Below are 19,430 nucleotides of genomic sequence, written 5' to 3' on the forward strand. Positions count from 1 at the left end.
GTTTTCCTGTTTAGAAAATCATTCTTATTTATGAACAAATGCTTCCCTAAAAAATGTAAATATTGCAATAATAAATCTGGATTTTTTTAATTGCACTGCTCCTCCTTTTATCTCTTATGTATTGGAATTGATAAATTAATATTCTTTCCCCAAAAAATGTTTTTGAGAATTCATGTTTCAAATCCTGCTCCATACTAAAAGCTTTAGGTCTTTCAATACTTTTTTTTAAAATTTCAGCACATTTGCATTTTTCCAATACTGTCAGTACAGATTTGATACATTTAAAATATTTATTTTCCCATCAATCACTGTTTGGGCCTTAAATAATTATTAATAATATCAATAAATCAATTACCAATATTTTGCTCTGAATTATTTTACACTCCAGGAAACTGCCCCTTTTCCTTAAACACTGTCACTATATCTTACTGCATATAACAAACATTAATTCATATTGCTGTAAGTCATAGTAAACATTAAAATATAATTAGAAAATATAATTAAATAAGAATCTACTCTGCTGGTATAATTATTTTTACCAAAGTGGACAATAGTAACAACATCATTATAGAAGTTAATTGTAAAAACAGCAATAGGTTTTTGTAAATTGTCATTATAAAATAGCAATAACTATTTTAAAGGTTTAAAAAAAGGAAATTGAGTTGAAATACAAACCTTATTTAGCCTCCAAAAGTCTTTTTTTGCTTTCCAGTATTTTAAGACTTATTTGCAACCCCCTTCTCTCAATATTGAATGAGACGTTTTCATACAGGGAATTTTAACAGATAAGTTTAAACCCACAAATATAGTTTACCATTACTCTCTAACATAGAAAGATCTAATGATATATAATTGAACAAAAGAAATTCAGTGTCAATACTTAAACCAAGACATACATACACACATACAAAAAATGGAAAACCTAGTGGTATCATGAACCAATTGAAAATATATATGATTCTGGTAATACGATCTCTGTCTTTATAAATCTTGTGATTTTGCAGCTTTTGTCAAGTGAAAGTCATATTTACAGAACAATAGCAATCAGTTAAAATATAGTATTTAACACTATAATCTAAAAGAAATATATTTAATATTTATTTTGGCATGTCAAAAATAAAATACAAAACTCATGACACAAACACAGTACGCAGAAAATTCACTTTTTAAAATAAAAATGAAAATATACATTAAATTTTGCATGCAATGAACAGGACGTTGGAGAGCTATTTTGGTAGCTTCTATTTTTTATGATATAATGTAAAACTGAAAGTTCCTTTGATATGACATGCACCACCCAACCTAAGGGCATGGAACTAGTAGGATCATTCTGTCCACTCCCATTCAGCCCATATATAGTCTAAGAGTTTCTTTTTTGTGGGCCTCAGAGCTTGGGAGAATCTGCTCCTTACTGAGGCAGGAAATAAAATCTAGAGCCTCAGATATTTTTCTAGAAGCAGAAAAGAGTCTGTTTCTGATTCTGGAAGGCAAAGCTCACCTAACCTAGAATATACATATGCATAAAAGGGGTAGGGTTTAGATCCGAAGACCAAGTTCATCTCTTTGCAGATTTTGACCCCACATCTGGTTGTTGTTGGCTTACTGGAAGCTACCTACATCTCTGTAATAAAAATTAGTAGGTGAGACAGGATGCCCTTTGTAACAACGATTCCAAATAAATGATATTGACATTTAAAATATATTGAAGAATCTTCTTGTAAGAATTTTTCTCAAAAAGTTTTATTTTTTTCTCAGATGTACACAGATTAAATATGGAAACAGGGATACTACAGCTGCAGTTATTTCACATCTCTGCAGAAAGAAAAATGCTAGCTAAATCCCTGAACAAAAAGACTACTGTAATCATAATTTCTACAACAGGCTATGTGAAATCTTTAGATAAAAATGACTGAAACTGTTTTTAAAAATCATAAGAATATGGTAATCATATGATGATGATTATATAAATAAAATATAATCATGATTATCATAATTATTGTATGATAATCAGATGACTTTGAATGTAATAGATTAACAAAAATGTTGCTAGTTTCACAGAAATAAATGTGATCTACAACTTTTCATATTCATATTACGTTTGTCTAGAAAGGGTAAAACTGGTTTTAAAAACTAGAAGAAACAGAAAACCTGGTACAGCAAAGTTTAAATAAATAAATATATTATGCATATAATTTGATCACGAGTAGGAGCATAACTGAATGCATGCCTACTTTTAGCTCAAAGAGTTCAATATGAAATGTCCTTTAATAGTTAATAGAGTTCCTCCTTGAGGGAGATGGGAGATCTAGAAATAGGTAAAGGTATGAGTTTCCATTATCCAGTTGTATCCAACTCTAGGGTGTGGTGCTCATCTTTATTTCTTATGCCGAGGGAGTCAGCATTGCCCAAATACATTTTCTGTGGTCATGTGGCCAGCATGGCTATACGCCAAAGGCACATGGAATACTGTCATCTTCCCATCGAAGTGATACCTATTAATCTACTTGTATTTGCATGCTTTCAAACTGCTTTCAAGAACTGGGGAAGGAACAGGAGTTCACCCCATTCTATGGCATTCGGGTCTCGAACCCAGGCTGTCAGCTTTCCAGCTGACAAGTTCAGCATCTTTAACCGTTGAGTCATCATGCTCCTGGTCTAGAAAAATGAAATATAACTAACTAAATAAATAAATACTGGTAAGCTAACAAAGTTAACCAAATTCAAGAGAAAATTCAACTGATAATTGTCAGTTAGTATGTATTCTGTAAATTCATTCAAACCAAAGCAACTAAATCTTTAGTGAAGTAAATAGATCACATATTCAATGATACTAATGTACACTTCAGAGACTGCCCCTTATGTTTAAATGCTGACACTGTATCTTACTTCATACAACAAAAAATTGGAAAAATCCTTCTCATTTCATTAAAAATCTGAAAGTAAGTTTTCTCTCTATGAAAGGAGATTTCACAGAAATACCCTGCAGAAGCTATACTGAGTAGACCTTACTCATATTTTCTTCATCATCTATGTTCATCATGAAATAGTTGTTCAGGCTTCTACACTGGTGCAGATGGCTTTTTCCTGAAAGATAAAACAAAATAATTTTAGCATGCTTTAGTAAATAATATTTGGTATTATTAGCATGAATATTTAAATATCTATTACAATAAATATTATATAGCACTGTGTTTCATATAAATGTTTACATTCATAGAAATTGTATTCTAATACTTACTGATAATTGGAATTATCCCAGATGTGTATGTTTTTTAATTTAAAATCCAGGTCTGTTTTTAAGTAACTTTAAACAAGGTATTCTTTTATTTTACTTTATACTATTGACTTATTTAAAAGCCCAGTTGGTTAAGTGTCTAGATTTCCCCTTTAAATCCTTACAGTAAGACTTTGACAAGGATAAAAGTGAGTCAAGATCATTCTGCCTGACTGAACATACCTCAATCACCTTCTATCCTTGCCTTCAGAAGTTGTGGGAGCTTTGGGACTTCCAGTTTGAGCTTCTTCGGCAACAGACCAAAACCTCGTCTCTGTGAGGCTTCAATCCGTGCTCGCCGCTGGAACGCCCTAAGCCAGCTGGTTTCAGGGCTAAGCCACCCCATAGAGGTGGTGAAGAAGGGGGAGACTACCTGCAGGGTTGAGGAGAGCCACATCTCTCCTCCCCAGCTGGCCATTACTCCCTTTCCCGAAGGCGGTTGGAGCAGTGGTCAGAAATGGCCACCACAAAGAAGAACTCGACCGGAAAAGAATATGCAGGAGGAAGATAAGAAGAGAAAGTTTTGGTTGACCGAGTCAAACAGCAAAAGCAACAAATAAGGTACCCTGGAATTGAAACTATTTAAAAAAAACAATAACATTGTTCCCTAAGAAGATTTTTAAGCTGCGAAGGAGAGAGAAAAGGGAAAAAAAAATGGTATTTTTTTTCTCCTTTTCCTATACTGACAGCTAAGAGACTTAAGCAAGAAATTGGAAAAAAATCCACTTTGATATTAATAGGCATTTAATGCTGAAAATAAAAAGTCAAAGGGATAATAAAGATTTCTGGGTAATCAAAAGCTTTTGAAAACAGGAAAGGAGAGAAAAAGAATAAAAGGGCAGGATCTGGAAGGGAGGAGACTGCCTGGAATTAAAAAGCACTTACAGCAAAATCTCAACAAGACTTCCAAAAGATACATTTTAAATGAAATATCACAACAAAAACCCCAGGAAGAGAAAGTGGAAAAAGAAATAAGAAGAAATAACTTGGGACTATTTGGATTACTTGATGATTTCTGGATTTTTGGTTATTGTATTTGAATGACTAAAATCAATTGGGTGGTTGTTTAAAACTGTTTAAAATGGCTCCACTTTTAGAAGAACTGAAAATGGAACTTAAAAAGTACAAAGAAGATGCACAAGAAGGGAGAGGTGCTTTTGGCTTCGAATTTCAGTTTTTAGAAATGGAGATTTGGAATTATGAGAAACAACAAGAAATGCCTGCAGAACAAAAAGATTGCGACAAAGAAGAAGCCATCTTTAATGAACAAGTAATCTTAGGTGGGGAGAAAAAGGAAAGCGGGGAAAGAGAATGGAAAGTTTAAGATTGGGAAAAACAACTCAAAAAAAAATAGAGTGAAAAATAAGTATAAAATCAGAAAGCAACAGAAGAGGGAAATGCAGAAGAGAGAATTAGAAGTAGAGAGACAAGGGGATAAAAAGGGGAGGGAGAAGATGAGAGGGAAGAAAGAAAGGAAAAGAAGTTATAAAGGACAGAAACAAAATATAGAGAAACAGGGCCTATTTAGAGATAATGGGTGAAAATCTAATGGAAAAGGGGATTCTGCAAAGGTACATAAGATAGTATTGTTATATTAGAAACAGAAATAATTTTAGAAAAAATGAAACTATGTATGATTAAAATGTTTGATAAAATAGCTATCGTAATTCAATGGAATGCTTGTCAATAAATAAATGTAACAAAACGAATATTTAATGATTTACAAAACATATGTGAAGAGAAATAAGAGAAAAATTAATTATGGAGATTATATGTGTCTTTAAGGAAGTATGATATTTAATTGAAAAGAAATGTTAAAGATGCTAAGATTTTAATGATTGTTAATGACAGAACTGAATTGGAATGGAATGAGAGTTTATAATTACATACATATACATACATATATATATATATATATATATATATATATATATATATATATATATATATATATATATATATATATATATATAAAGAATATAGTGTGTATTATAAGAATGTACCAAGCAGAATTCGATTGGAAGTTATGTATTATGTATTATATTGAAGGTCATAATCTTAAGGTATATATTGAAGTTTAAATAAGAGTTGAATGGATGTAATTAAAAGATATAAAGGTGTCATCCTCCAATTAGTAACTACAGGAGAAAATTTGTTTAATGAGAAAAGATAATACGAAATTAAAACAGAACAGACAAAAGTAAAAATATAATGATTTGAATTGAGATGAGATAATCAAAATAAAATTGAGAAAATTAAAAGGGGGAAAAGCTATATAGAAAATGTAGAATAGTATAAGATGGAATAGAACACAAAAAGGAGCATGAAATTGAGTTTTGTGTCTGTATAAACAAGTTCAACCCGGGACCATGCTATTTTCAAAAAAGATGTTTTACTTGTATTTTGTATGTGTAAAAACCCAAATAAAACATTATTTTAAAAAAAGAAGTTGTGGGAGCTTCATCACTGGAAACTTTCAAGAAGAGACTGGACTGCCATCTGTCAGAAATGGTGTAGGTAGGGTCTCCTGCTTGGACGGGGCGGAGGGTTGGACTAAATGACCTAGAAGATCTCTTCCAACTCTGTTAATCTGTTACTTATCTATTATTTATTTATCCTCTAATTACAAAGCAGATAATATGAACTCTCATGGATTTCATACATTTCTTTCTCCTTATTTCATTAGCTCTTTCTTTATTCAGTCATAAATTAACTGAGCTTGAATCAACAGACCATGGTTAGTACTTGGATAGGGGAATTTTACCCAGGGAGATAGACGAGACTGGGTACTTGAAAAAAAAATATCCTAGTAGACAGAAATGACACTGATTCCCTTAGACAGAATATTTTCATACATTTTTGATAAAGTGTTTGCATTTAATGTATTTACCAATGTAAAATATCAATACAATTAAATAAACATTTTAAAATTAGCACAAATAACAGCACAGGCAGGATAAGGTCCAGAGTCTCCTTATCAATGAGGTGGGCAGCATATAAAATTAATAAATAAAAAATAAATTAAAATATTATACCCCTGTAAGAAGAACAACTTAGAATTCTGCCCTAAGTGAAACAGTTAATAGGTTAGAAGGGTTATCTTTAAAATATTTTATTTAGATACAAAATAGCTTAGTCTAAGGTATGGAATCTTAAAAGTTGCTTAAAAGTAGCAGAGTTAAAATAATGCAGCAATAGTCAAAGTATTCCATCTACAGTTCTTGATGAGTTGTACTTTCCTGTAAGAACAGGTATACAACTTACACATTGTCCTGGATTCATACTTCTTGCTAGAGTAACAGTAACTTTGCAAGAACAGCCTTTGGCCAGCTTTGGTGATCCACCAGTTGTGAAATTACTAGAACAAGGAAGCACTGAAAACCATGATTAGCAGTCTTGTCATGTCCTGGTTAGACAATAGCAATTTGCTCTCCCTCAGACTGTGCTTGAGTCCTCCATAGCTGTTGGATAATGTAGCTGCCTATTTGTTGCCCATTGAAAAACAATTTAGCAACAATTATGTTGCTGTTGAGCTTCTGGATGCCAATCTAAGCGGTTGACCATTATCTACGTAACCCCACAGCTCCAGTTTTTGTTATCTTCAGGACCACCTACTCTACACTAATTCTGCCCACCCAATATTTGTTAGCTGGGAGGGGAAGGGGCTCAAAAATTAACTATTTGGAAGCAGCCCTCCCACTCTAGAAAAGCTTGCCGTCTCTCAAAAGATCATGGTGGCCTCCTTCTTTTAAGATTCAGGAAAGCAATAAAATTACATTGTTCCTCAAAACTTCTGGTAATACCAATTAGGTGGATAGTGGGAGAATTTTGTGTAGTACTGGTTGCTTTTGATTAGTTTACGTTACTAGTTTTTATGATTGTTAAGTTATCTGGAGTCAAGAAAGTAACAGCATATAAATAGTTAAAAAACAGTGAAAGAACAATGAAGCTATGCAAAACATGCATGATCCAATTGTATGTGAAATTATATGCAAGTTATGAAACAATAACAGACTATGAATTTGTCTGGGCATGGCTGCTATTCATAGGAGGCTAATAACTAAGATTGCTTTATACGTGCTATTTTAATACTTAAATATGACAAAGAAAATCTAAAGTTTTATTTTGAGAAAGCAAGTCCACAAATGGACCTATGGGATTTAGAGAGACTGACCTCCAATTCACTGTCTTAAATGCAGATCAAATCACTAAATATGTTCTAATAGCAATTGCACTTACTTATATACTGCCCCGTAGTGCTTTAGAACACTCTCTGGGTGTTTTACAATGTTAGCATATTGTCCCCAACAATTTGGGTCCTCACTTTACCAACCTCAGAAGGATGGAATGCTGTGTCAACCTTGAGCTGGACCTGATCAAACTCCTGGCTATGGGCAGAATTTGCCTGCAATACTGCATTCTAGCTGTTGTGCCTCCAGAGCTCCTCTCATCCTGCAAGTAGTGATATGACCATAGCAGCCATACCTTTTTTTAAAAAAAAATACTGTTGTTTACATAAACATCAAAATGAAAGGAGAAAATGTTTGATTCATCTAATAGGATGTGATAAATCAGCTGCCCACAGATGAAAGAAGTGAAGATGAGGCCGTTCACTGTATTGCTACAACTTCACTTTACCTAACATCTTATTAATCTTTCATCACTTATGCTTTCCCTTTAGATCAGCACCCCCCAACCTTTTGGGCACCAGGGATAGTTCCGTGAGAGGTTTTTCCATGGACTGGAGGAGGCGTGGTTTTGTGGGCTGCCTGCATCCTGCAAATGGGTCCTAGCGTGTTTGCTCGGCCCGATTTCTGGCATACTACGGACTGGTGCTGGTTCATGGATGGGGGTTGTGGACTCCTGTGTTAGATAGCACCTTTTTTATCTGTCCATTCCCTTTCCAACATATTTCTTCAATTTAAAAAACAAACTTAGATTCATTCCCATTAATTATTCTTGTATGCTTTCAATTACAATTAATTTTAATTATTATTTCAATAAAAAAACTTTTGTTTTCTATCCAAATCATAGTGTGTTGTCTTGTCTTTTTTCTACATATTAGCTTACAAAATGTTTCAGGACCCACATTGTCCGAATACAAGAATTTAATTCATATGTTCTCCTCCTAAACTAGAGGTAGACCCACTGTGGTCAAACGGTTAGGCTAACTTTTATCCACATTCCATTATTTCTTTCTTACCTTGTGTCTCTTTTTCTGCCCTCATGATGTGTGGTATTGCTGTCCCTAGAATGAAAGGAGGCAGAGGCATTAGGGTCAGAGTTGTGACTGACTCTGCCTCTTGTGATTTCCCCCAAATTAAATGGGCATTGTTGGTAGCTAAGGTCATAAAGAAGCTAAAGCAAGATCTCTGCTTTATTCAGAGATAGGTAAAAAGACCAGGGACAGCATGACTAGTGATCTTGTTACTACTAATACAGCTGTCAAGACTGTCATCTTTTCTTGGCAAGAAACCTCCTAAGGAAAACTTCATGGCTCCACAAGACCCTGAGGTCTCAATTACTATTGAAAGAGGAGGATGTTTTTGAAAGCTGCATCAGTCCCCAGAGAGGTAAGTTTATAATACTCCAACACAAGGCGGCAAAGAAGGAAGCAGAGACACCTAGAGTATATACCTTCCAGTTATCTGCTGATGTCCCCTTATTTTATCAGGAATAGGAAGCAACTCAAGTTCTGCCTATGCAGTCTAACTTATTCTACCAAATAATGATCACAGAGGAGGAGGTAGAGCATTGTACAGTAGTTCTAACAGTCTTAGGATGTGTCTGAAGAAACATTACCAGTCTGGTCTGAAATACAGAATATAGGATACCTTTATTGTCATTGCATTCCACGAATACAATGAAATTTGAAAGCTACTCCAGCACAGTGCTCCAAACATCACAGTCATACTACAGAGTATTTAAAAATTAAAATAATAATAATAGAAACTAAATCACAAATGCACTGTTTGATTAAAGACAATTACTGTCTTGGAAAAGAAACTGTTTCTCAATCTATTAGTCCTCATTTTAAGACACCTATAATGCCTCCCTGATGGTAACAGTTCGAAATATGAATGTCCAGGATGAGAACGGTCTGTGGAGATTTTTAGTGTTCTAGAGGGGAGTCTGGTCTTCGCAATCTCTTCTAAAGAAAAAAGAGAGCAAGTAATACTACAAGTAATAGCAAAATATTGGGCTGCAAGGGCAAGATTTTAAAATAGGAAGGAGAAACCAAACAGCTTTCATAATCATCCACTATTCTGTCCTCTAAATACTGAAAGAACAATCATATCCCATTCCAATCGGAAGAAAAAATGAAAAGAAATTTAGGAAAATAATAGGAATGCGAGGGTTTTTTCTGAACTAAGACTTAAAACTAATTGCAAGGAATCTAACAGCAATAAAAAGGAGGGGTTAGTATTATTACTAATCAGGTGGGAAAAAAAGAAGGAGTAAGTCTATTGCTAAGAGATAAGAGGGTAAGAGATCATGGGGAGATCACAATGCTCCATTCCTATTCTGCATCCATCTATTTCCCCAAAGGGAAACTGGATTCAAATGGAATTTAAACAGAACATTTGTCACAATAAACTTGGAGATTCCATTTGTAGTATCTGATCCTCAAATACAGTAAGTTCCAGTTTGAAATTTCTGTCCTCTGAGCATACAAAATGGTCTGGCTAAATTCTGAACCAGCAAATTTGACTATCTGAAATCTCCAAATTTATCTCATAGCTTAAAAAAGGTAGACTCCCTTGGAAAGATCTAATTGTAACTGAACTATTAGTCCAATGTCAACTGGTAAATCCCAATTTTGTATACATGGGAAGCATATTTAAAATATCAGCTGCCTGTTGTAAATTTATATCATAATTCTGATTTTTTTTTAAATGGTACTAAAAAAATATAACCTCTAAGCCCAATTAGTCTCATGAGCATCATAAACAACGTCTATTCTAGAAATCTCCATCCAAAACTGGTGGATTGGTTGATACGTGGTATTATCATAGATTTGGAGCAAGCTGGCTTTCTTTATGGCTGTGATGGCGAATCTATGGCACACGTGCTGGAAGTGGAATGCAAAGCCATCTCGGCCAGCACGCAAGCTGTCACCCCAGAGCAGGTCTACTGTACAGGAGCGCACGCAGGCCGTCTGCCAGCTGATCGTTGGGTAGCTGCTGTGCATGGGGGGGGGCAGGGAGAGCGCAGGAGACGTGCACGCATGTGGAGAAATATGCGGTGTATGTGGGGGGGGTCTCATGCACATGCACAGACATGCGCATGCATGGGGAGGACGTGCATGCATATGCAGAAATGCACAGTGTGCATGGGGGTCGTGCATGCATACACAGAAATGTGTAGTATGCAGGGGGGGTCACACACATGCAGAGATGCGTGGTGCGCATGGGAGGTCATGCACGCATGTACAGGGGGTGGGGGGGCATGTGCATAGCCTTATGGGTGCTGGCACACGCCCTTTTGGCATGCGAGGACAGAAAGGTTAGCCATCACTGCTTTAGGGAAATGAGATCAAGCCTAGACTTTTTAAGTACAGTCTTGGATGAAAAGTGAAACATTTTCTTCTTATTCCTCAAGGGGAAAAAAAGTCCAGTTGCCTTTTGAAGGGGGAGGAGGGAAGCACCTTTGAGACAATTAATGACCTGGATGACCAAGAATTTCCACAGACATTTGGATCAGGAACAATTGGTGCAGGGATAAAAATACTGGGAATTTGGGAATGAAATATTCTGTTCCATCTTTGGACCTAAATGCAATTTTCATTTCATCAACCCTCATGCTGCTTATTGATTTTTTTTTTTTTGTTGCTTTTCTTCAGTGTAACCAACTCATCCTTTTTATTTACAGTTAAGTATGAGAAACAGAATGCTGAGACAAATTTAAATGGAATTTTAAGCTACTGTTCAGTTTGGACAAAACTACAGCATAATGTTCTTTAAAGACATGTTAATCTTTCAGTTTACTTAAAAGATTTGTGCCCATTATTTATTTATTTAATTTATCGAACTTATTTGTCACCCAGTTCAAAGCAAATCTGAGTGTCTTACAGCAAGATAAAACACACAACATAAACAGATATTAGCATTTATAAAACATTCTTACTAACATTTAAAATCACTAATGCTTTACAAATTGGCATAAATGCCCCCTAGAAATTCACAGATGAACTCAACAACTATATCCCAAGCAATGTGAATTAACTTTTTGTTCTCTCTTTGATCATCTTGGTCAAAAAGCAGAAATGCCAAAAAGATTTGTTGATATCAACTTAACTTCACATTATTGTGGGAAACACTGTTACAAATATTTTAATGTTTATTTAATAATGATTCTGTCATCCTGAATACTGTGTTTGAATTCAAGAAATAGATTGGGAAACATAAGAGAAAAAAATGAAATATAATAACAATAATAATTGGCTCAAGAGCCAGAAGGATCTCAACAGACTTGAATACTGGGCCCTATCTAACAAAATGAAATTCAATGGTGAGAAAAGTAAGGTTTAACACTTAGGCAAGAAAACCCAATTGCACAGGTAGAGAATATGAGCCAACAGTGTATTGCAGCCACCAAAAAAGCCAATGCAATCCAAGGCTGCATTAGCAGAGAGAGGGAAACAAGATCACGGTAAGTGTTAATACTGCTTTATAATGGTAAGACCATACTTGAAATATTGCACCCAGTTTTGGTCACCATAAGTATAAAAAAAAATGTTGAGACTCTGGAAAGAGTGCAGAGAAGAGCAATAAAGATGATTAGAGAGCTGGAGGCTAATGCATATGAAGAACAGTTGCAGGAATTGGGTATGTCTAAACTAGTGAAAAGAGGACCGGGGATGACATGATAACAGTGTTCCAATATTTCAGGTGCTAACGCAAAGAATAGGGGGTCAACCTATTTCCCAAAGTAGCAGAAGGCAGGACAAGAAGCAATGGATGGAAATTAATTAAGGAGAGAGCCAACTTGGAACGAAAGAGAAATTTCCTGAGAGCGAAATCAATTACCCAGTGAAACTGCTTGTTTCAGAAGTTGTAGGTGCTCCATCACTGGAGGTCTTTAGAAGAGATTGGACAGCCATTTGTTTGGAATGGTACAGGGTCTCCCGCTTGTACAAGTAATTGAACTAGAAAATATCCAAGGTCCCTTCCAACTCTGTGCGTTATGTTATTGATGTTATTATTCAAATAAAGAAAGCAAACATTTCCAGCAATACTACAACTGTGGCCATCAAAAAGAATTGTGTAGAAAGTCATGCATGCAAATTAATACTTCTGGTGCTCAATATATTTTTCATTATGAAATACTATGATTTTAAAAGAGACAGAGAGAGGGAGAATTTTTAGTATTGTTCAGTGCTGTAATCTAATATGTAACAGCATCAGCTATAGAATTTTTAACATATAATAGAAGCATTGGTATGCTTCCATTGTTCCAAATGTGCCCCCATTACTTAAAATTAACCAAGATAATCATAAGGCAATATTAATGTAATATTTCTAGCAAAAAAGTTCCAAATTAATCAAAGACAGAGCAAACAACAGAGGACTGGTTAAATGTGAAATCCTACTTCTTCCAACTACCCGCAACTAAACAAGGATGTTTCCAGCAGTATGAAAGGGAGAACTCTTAGTATTATAATTCAGCATATTTTGCCTTTGCCAGGAAGTTGAACAACTGGCCCTGTAGTGCAGCTGGAATCATTTGGAGTTGAACATACTTAAAACTGTAGGTGATAGGGGATGTAAGGAGTAGCCTTCCTATTCTACCACCTCTTACTGTATTAGACAACACAATATCAACAGTAGAGACCTTCAAGTTTTTGGCTTCTATAATCTCCCAGAATTTGAAATGGATACCTAACATTAGAACCATCATTAAAAAGAGAGTGCTTTCCTGCATCAGCTCGGAAAGTTCAGACTGCCCAAGGAGCTACTAATACAGGAGGAATTATTGAGTCTGTCATTTGTACTTCTGTAACTGTCTGGTTTGATACAGCAACCAAACAGGATAAGTACAAATTTCAACGGATAGTTAGCACTGCAGAAAAAACTATTGCAACCAGTCGACCTTCCATTGAGGACCTCTTTACCGCACAAGCCACACAGAGGGGTGAAAAAATATCTACAGACCTCTCAAATCATGGACATAAAACTCTTTCAATTCCTCCTCCCAGGACACCACTACAGGCCATTGCATGCCAAAACAACTAGACATAGACTAGTACTATCATTCTGCTGAACACCTAATTCCCACAGTACAGTCTTATGTTTATTTACCCATGTAGCATGGCTGTGTTACTTTTAGCCTTCTCACCTGTTCCATTACCTTCTCTTATTGGTATAGTTATTATGGTTGGTTTATTTTGATATTATGATTTTTTTACTTTCTAGTTTTGCGTGCACACTGACAGCTTATACACCAGAGACAAATTACTTGTGTGTCTAATTACACTTGGCCAATAAAGTATTCTACTCTATTATATTAAGATGAACCAAAATACTCCCAAACATGCAAGTCATAAAATGTGACTAATAAATTGTTGAAGGATATAATTATAATCAATTGCATTTTTATTATTATAGAATATTCCTATCTTACTATTATAGGATAACCCTATAGGATATTCCTCACATATACTAGTTACATTTAACTCCAGTTGTGGCCTGACTCCCTAAATAATTGGGAGCGTCCTATCAAATCCTGTACCTGTCAACAGTGGTGTCCCCCAAGGCAGTGTTGTAGGACCAACTCTCTTCATATCCTATATTAATGACCTCTGTGATTATACTAAGAGCAACTGTGTTCTCTTCGCTGATGATGTAAAGCTATTCAACACCACTGACAATGCTGCTACCCTTCAAAAAGACCTCGACTATGTATTCAGAATGGTCAATCAAATGGCAATTTCAAATCTGAACAAATAAATGCTCTATCTAACATATTGGCAAAAAAAATCAGAAAATAAAATACAGGCAGAATAGTCAAGACCTTGTTGATGATCCAAACTCTGTCAAGGACCTTGGAGTACTCACTGTAACTACATAGCCAAGAAGGCATTAAGAGTTGTTAACCTAATTCTACGTAGGTTTTTCTCTGGTAATATCACACTACTAATGAGAGCATACAAAACATTTGCTAGACCAATACTTGTATACAGCTCATCAGTCTGGAACCCGTATTACATATCTGATATTAATACAATTGACAAAGTCCAGAAATATTTTACGAGAAGAGTCCTCCACTCCTCTACTCGTAGCAGAATACCTTATGCCACCAGACTTGAAATTTTAGACCTAGACAAACTAGAACTACACCGCCTGCGGTTCGATCTAAGTATAGTACATAAAATTATATATTGCAATGTCCTACCTATCAATGAATATTTCAGCTTCAACCAAAACAATACAAGAGGACAAAATAGATACAAACTAAAGATAAACCGCACCAAACTTGATTGCAGGAAATACGACTTCAGCAACAGAGTAATCAATGTCTGGAATACTCTACCTAACTCCATGGTTTCTTCCCCAAACCCCAAAATCTTCAACATTGGGCTGTCTACTATTGACCTCACCCCTTTCCTAAGAGGTCTGTAGGGTGCATGCATAAGTGCACCAAAACGTGCCTACCATCCCTGTCCTATTGTTTTTTTTTCTTATTCTTATCCATTTCATGTATTTATAACCATTATACTTATACCTGTTATCTAATAATTGTTTGACAAAATAAATAAAAATAAATAAATAAAATAATTTTTCAAGAAGAAATAAATGAACTGGTAATAAGTAACTATTATGTTTGACAAGGAAGTAGTATCATGGTAATGAAATGCCAAAATATCATGGGGAAAGGAGATGATTCAAATATTTATTCATTAGCTCTAGTGCCAACTCAGCTTCTACTCAACAGCATAGGTGGCTTTTCTACCAGCCACTTCAATCCTAAATTGCTGTTGGTGAACCAAGAAAAACTTCCAGGCTAGTGACAAGTACCAACATTTGGACTGAATTACTGAAATACAGTTGGACAGAGAAGAGGGTTGATTTTTTTTCTAGACATAAGCAGCTGAAGAAATAGCAATCATTGGCTGCAGAATCTAAAACTGCTCAGATCTAATATGCAAGGGGGAAACCCACATTCCTTACTATGTCCAAGGGGGAATTCCATGAGGTGATGGAAGAAAAATATAAAATGGTCCTTGTGGCATTGAGTCTACCCCATACCATTCACATTCCATCCATATTACCGAACAGTTGCCTGACAAGCTGGCTGCAATATAATTTAGCTGGGTGGAAAAACAATTAGACATTTGCAGACCAAATTGCTCACATACATTTCAAATGGGGAAGCCTTAACTGCAATGGAGTATTATCTCATTAGAATTCTGCTGAAATCATCAGTACGCTTTCAATCCTAGGTGGATGAAGCTTTGTCCCAGTACCTGGAAGCTGTACAAGTCTGGATGGGAAGAAATCATCATCGATTCAATCTTATTAGAACTGAAGGGCCGTAGGTGTTTGGATCACCCAGATGTGGGGATGTTCATCTCAAACCTTGGATGGGATAATAATTTCCCATCCAAGTTAGAGGCGCAATGTTGGGGGGTCTTCTTCCTTGACTCTCGGCTCCTGCTTGAAGTGGAGATGGCAACTGTGGCCAGGAAGCTGAACTTTTCCAAGATCAGAAGGCCATTCAGGCAGTGATTCATGACCTAATCATCTCATGCCATGTAAAGTGCATCACTGTACCTGTGATGGTATTCATTTTTTTTTTACTACCAGTTCTGTGGGCGTGGCTTGGTGGGTGTGGTGTGACTTGGTGGACGTGGCTTGGTGGGCATGGCAGGGGAAGGATACTGTAAAATCCCCATTCCCTCCCCACCCCACTAACCTGCTTTCCAGCTCCGTTCTCCTGTGCAGGGCAACAAGACCCAGCCGATCAGCTGGGATTTGGGATGCAGAGAATAGATGGGGATGGGGCCAGTCAGAGGTGGTATTCGCCCATTCCCCCAAACTAGTCAAAACTTCCACTACCAGTTCTCCAGAACTGGTCAGCACCTGCAAAATACCACTTCTGCACTGTGCAGATTATAGTGATGCACTTTACATGGAACTGTCATCTACAAAATCCTTGGAAACATGCCTTCCCTGTTGCAGTTGCTGCTGTGTGGAATAAGGATCATCCCCAAGATCCAGATGGCCCTCACCATCATTTCAATTTCAAGAAGGCTACAGAAAAATTGAAAAACTATCTGGAGCCATTTTTTATTAGATCTGGCTGATCTCCCAGCTGCATCCTTATCTGGAAATGACAGATTTTGATTAACAGGTTGCAAGAGCTACCTTTAATGTTAGTTCAGACAGGTAAAACATTACATGGCACTTGTGGGAAACAAGCAATCATATCAAATAATACTAATTTTGTTTTTTCGCTTACTGACTGCTTGTGTATTTTCAGGCCCAATTCAGTCTAGTCAAGTGGTGGCTAACCTTTTTGGGCTCGTGTGCCAAAAATGGTGTGCGTACTTGCACATTCACGCTCATGTGCCAGCACCCAAAAGGCAATGCGCCCCCCCCACGTCCCTATGCATCCATGTACAATCCCATCCAACCCCGCCACCCACTTACCTGCACTGCGCCTCACAGCTGATTTTTGGCCGGTTTGAGGCCTTTTTCGGCCTCCCAAAGGCTTGAGGAAGGCTTCTGCAGGCTTCTACAAACTTCGTAGGACAAAATCTAGCCCCGTTTTTTCAATTCCTGTTTTTCCAAAAATACTGGAAGTGACAAAACGGGGCTAATTTTTGGCCTGCAAAGCTTGTAGAAGCCTTCCTCAAGCCTTTGGGAAGTCGAAAAAGGCCTCAAACTGGCCAAAAATCAGCTGTGAGATATGCACATGTGCAGTGAGGTAAGTTTGCCCGCAGCTCGCGTGACGGCACAAATGGCTATGCATGCCACCTGTGGCATGCGTACCATAGATTCTCCATCACGAGTCTAGTCTTTAAGACTGGCTGTGGAATCCCTGTTCATAGGCTTATAAGGAAGACTGGTTAGGAAAGTCATTAGATCACATTATTATGGACATCCTATGACAAGTACATAAGAACCACTTACTGATACTAGTTTTAAAAACCTGATTTTTATTAACTGTAATTAATTGGATTTTGTCAATGCACTTTAAGAAGTCAATCTAAAAGTTCTTTCAGTATGTTTTTAATAACAACAGTTTTTCTTGAGAGAAATTCCACAGATATAATGACCATGTGATTTCCCAGTTTCTATTTTTTCCATTTCCCTGCCACTTTATAGATAACTTGCTTTTTAATTCTTCTATTTTTGCTTCCTCAGTCTATAAAAAGATAGTTAGTGTCACCAGCTAAAAAGTGAGAAAATAAAGTATGAACATGCAGCATGTTTTTCACATACTCTGGGGCTATTTCCTCCTCACTCGTTTACTAGTGTTAAGAAAAGCAAGCCTAGACTGACTTAATCTTGCAAATATTGTTATAATCCAGTGCTAATTAACTGAACTGCTCCAATTAAAATCTGATTTAAAATCAGATCTGATGCTGTTTAATAAACAAAACAATAGCATTTTTATTTGATCAATGACTCATTTTAACACACCAGTTTTTTAAAGAATATTTAGTATTCAATATTTAAAAGATCCCTATATGTGTCAGGGTTGGTGGCTGAAAGCAAGTGCATCATTAACCGTACTAAGCATCAAAAAAGGGTCTTAAGACGATAATTTGATGGGGTCTTTGTGTGTATGTTTTGTCTGGGTACAGAATTGAAAAGAGATACAAAATCTCTTTACAAAAGATACAATTTTGTGATACAAAATATGTTTTGAACATCGGACAAACTGGAACCTCATAGTTTGATTTATTGCAGTATTATATAAATAGCTGCAAAATGTTTATGACATCCTTTGGATCTGTTCCATCCTGGTCAATGGGGGATGAGCCTTGCCCCTTTAAAATGGAAAAAAGCCCAGGCTAAAACCAACAACCACAAAAGAATGATAGCATTATGCAGACCTTCCAAACCACATTGCAGTCAAGCTAGTTTCAAAATCTTGAAGTTATATTATAACTTAAGCTATAAAGCATTTAAGCCATTAAAAATATTATTTTTATATTATTTTAAACATTATTTAATCTAAAGATAGGCCCGTATACAATATCTAATTAGATAAAAGGAAGAGAATGTCTTTCTTTTTTCAAAAATACTGTCTGCTGCCAGGGTTATTCTCTAATCCAGGGGTGTGAAACTGGCGGATGCATCATGTGTCAAACTGCAGGCCAGATGCATCATGTGCAGGCTACGCCCATCCTGGCTCTGCACAGGCAAAAAAACCCATCATGATGTCATGCGACCCGATCAAGCTTGACACCTGTGCTAGTCTAATCAGATAGGGATACTATACTGTTTATTAATTCAGATAAACCCAGGGCTATCAGATCTAGGCTGCAAAAATCCAAATTGCCAATAAGCAAAGGAGAGAGTTAGAACTGGCTGCATCCAGTGGTCTTCCATATTTTTACAGCCCAGACATAGTAACTCTAATCAAGAGGCATCTTGGTTGAACATCTTGCTGCAGAGGTGGCTTGAATCTACCACAAGTCCATCTCTGCAAGGTGCCTTTTCATAACAACATTTTAAAATTAAAGACTGTTACTTTAAGATATCATCTCCTGTATTTTGCCCATACATGCAGAATAAAATAAAAATATCTATTTTTGGTTTTTTTCTGAAACATAGTTTGTTATTCAACTATTGAAAGAAAATGAAAATTTCTTTCAACTATTGAAAGAAATACATGTAAAATCGCAGTGGTTAACCCATGCCCTATCAACTGCATCTGGCCCACAAAAGAATTGTATATGATCTCTGATAGCTCTAGCCAAACAAAGCACTTTGGTGTATAAAACAAAACAGGGAGTTTTCCTGCAGCTTTGAAAGAGGTTGCAATATGCCAACCTCCACCCCCAGTCTTTAAAATACTAGATCCAATTGTATTAGATAACTACTACCCTGTTTCCAATTTTCCATCTTTAGGGAAGACTTGCCACAAAATGCAGAGGCATTGGTTGCATTCATTTTGTCATGGAGAACATTCCTTCTGGTCC

General features: G+C 36.2%; 1 protein-coding gene across 4 annotated transcripts in view; it reads right to left on the reverse strand.

The window, feature by feature from the left end:
• ADARB1 (adenosine deaminase RNA specific B1) overlaps window positions 1-19,430 on the reverse strand; it is a 66,418-nt gene that overhangs the window by 27,276 nt on the left and 19,712 nt on the right. For 2 of the 4 annotated variants that reach the window (XM_026707661.2, XM_087919447.1), the window contains exons 2-3: window positions 8,478-8,522; window positions 3,010-3,084 (exon numbers count right to left, since the gene is read on the reverse strand). In XM_026707661.2, coding sequence (XP_026563446.1) covers window positions 3,010-3,084; window positions 8,478-8,502 — 100 coding nt within the window. In that variant the 5' untranslated portion in view covers window positions 8,503-8,522. The remainder of the gene's footprint in view (window positions 1-3,009; window positions 3,085-8,477; window positions 8,523-19,430) is intronic. The other 2 variants (XM_026707663.2, XM_026707662.2) reach the window with 1 other exon arrangement.

The sequence above is a fragment of the Pseudonaja textilis genome, chromosome 1 (genome assembly GCF_049901715.1).
Source record: "Pseudonaja textilis isolate UNSWEBS1 chromosome 1, rPseTex1.2, whole genome shotgun sequence".
NCBI lineage: Eukaryota > Metazoa > Chordata > Lepidosauria > Squamata > Elapidae > Pseudonaja > Pseudonaja textilis.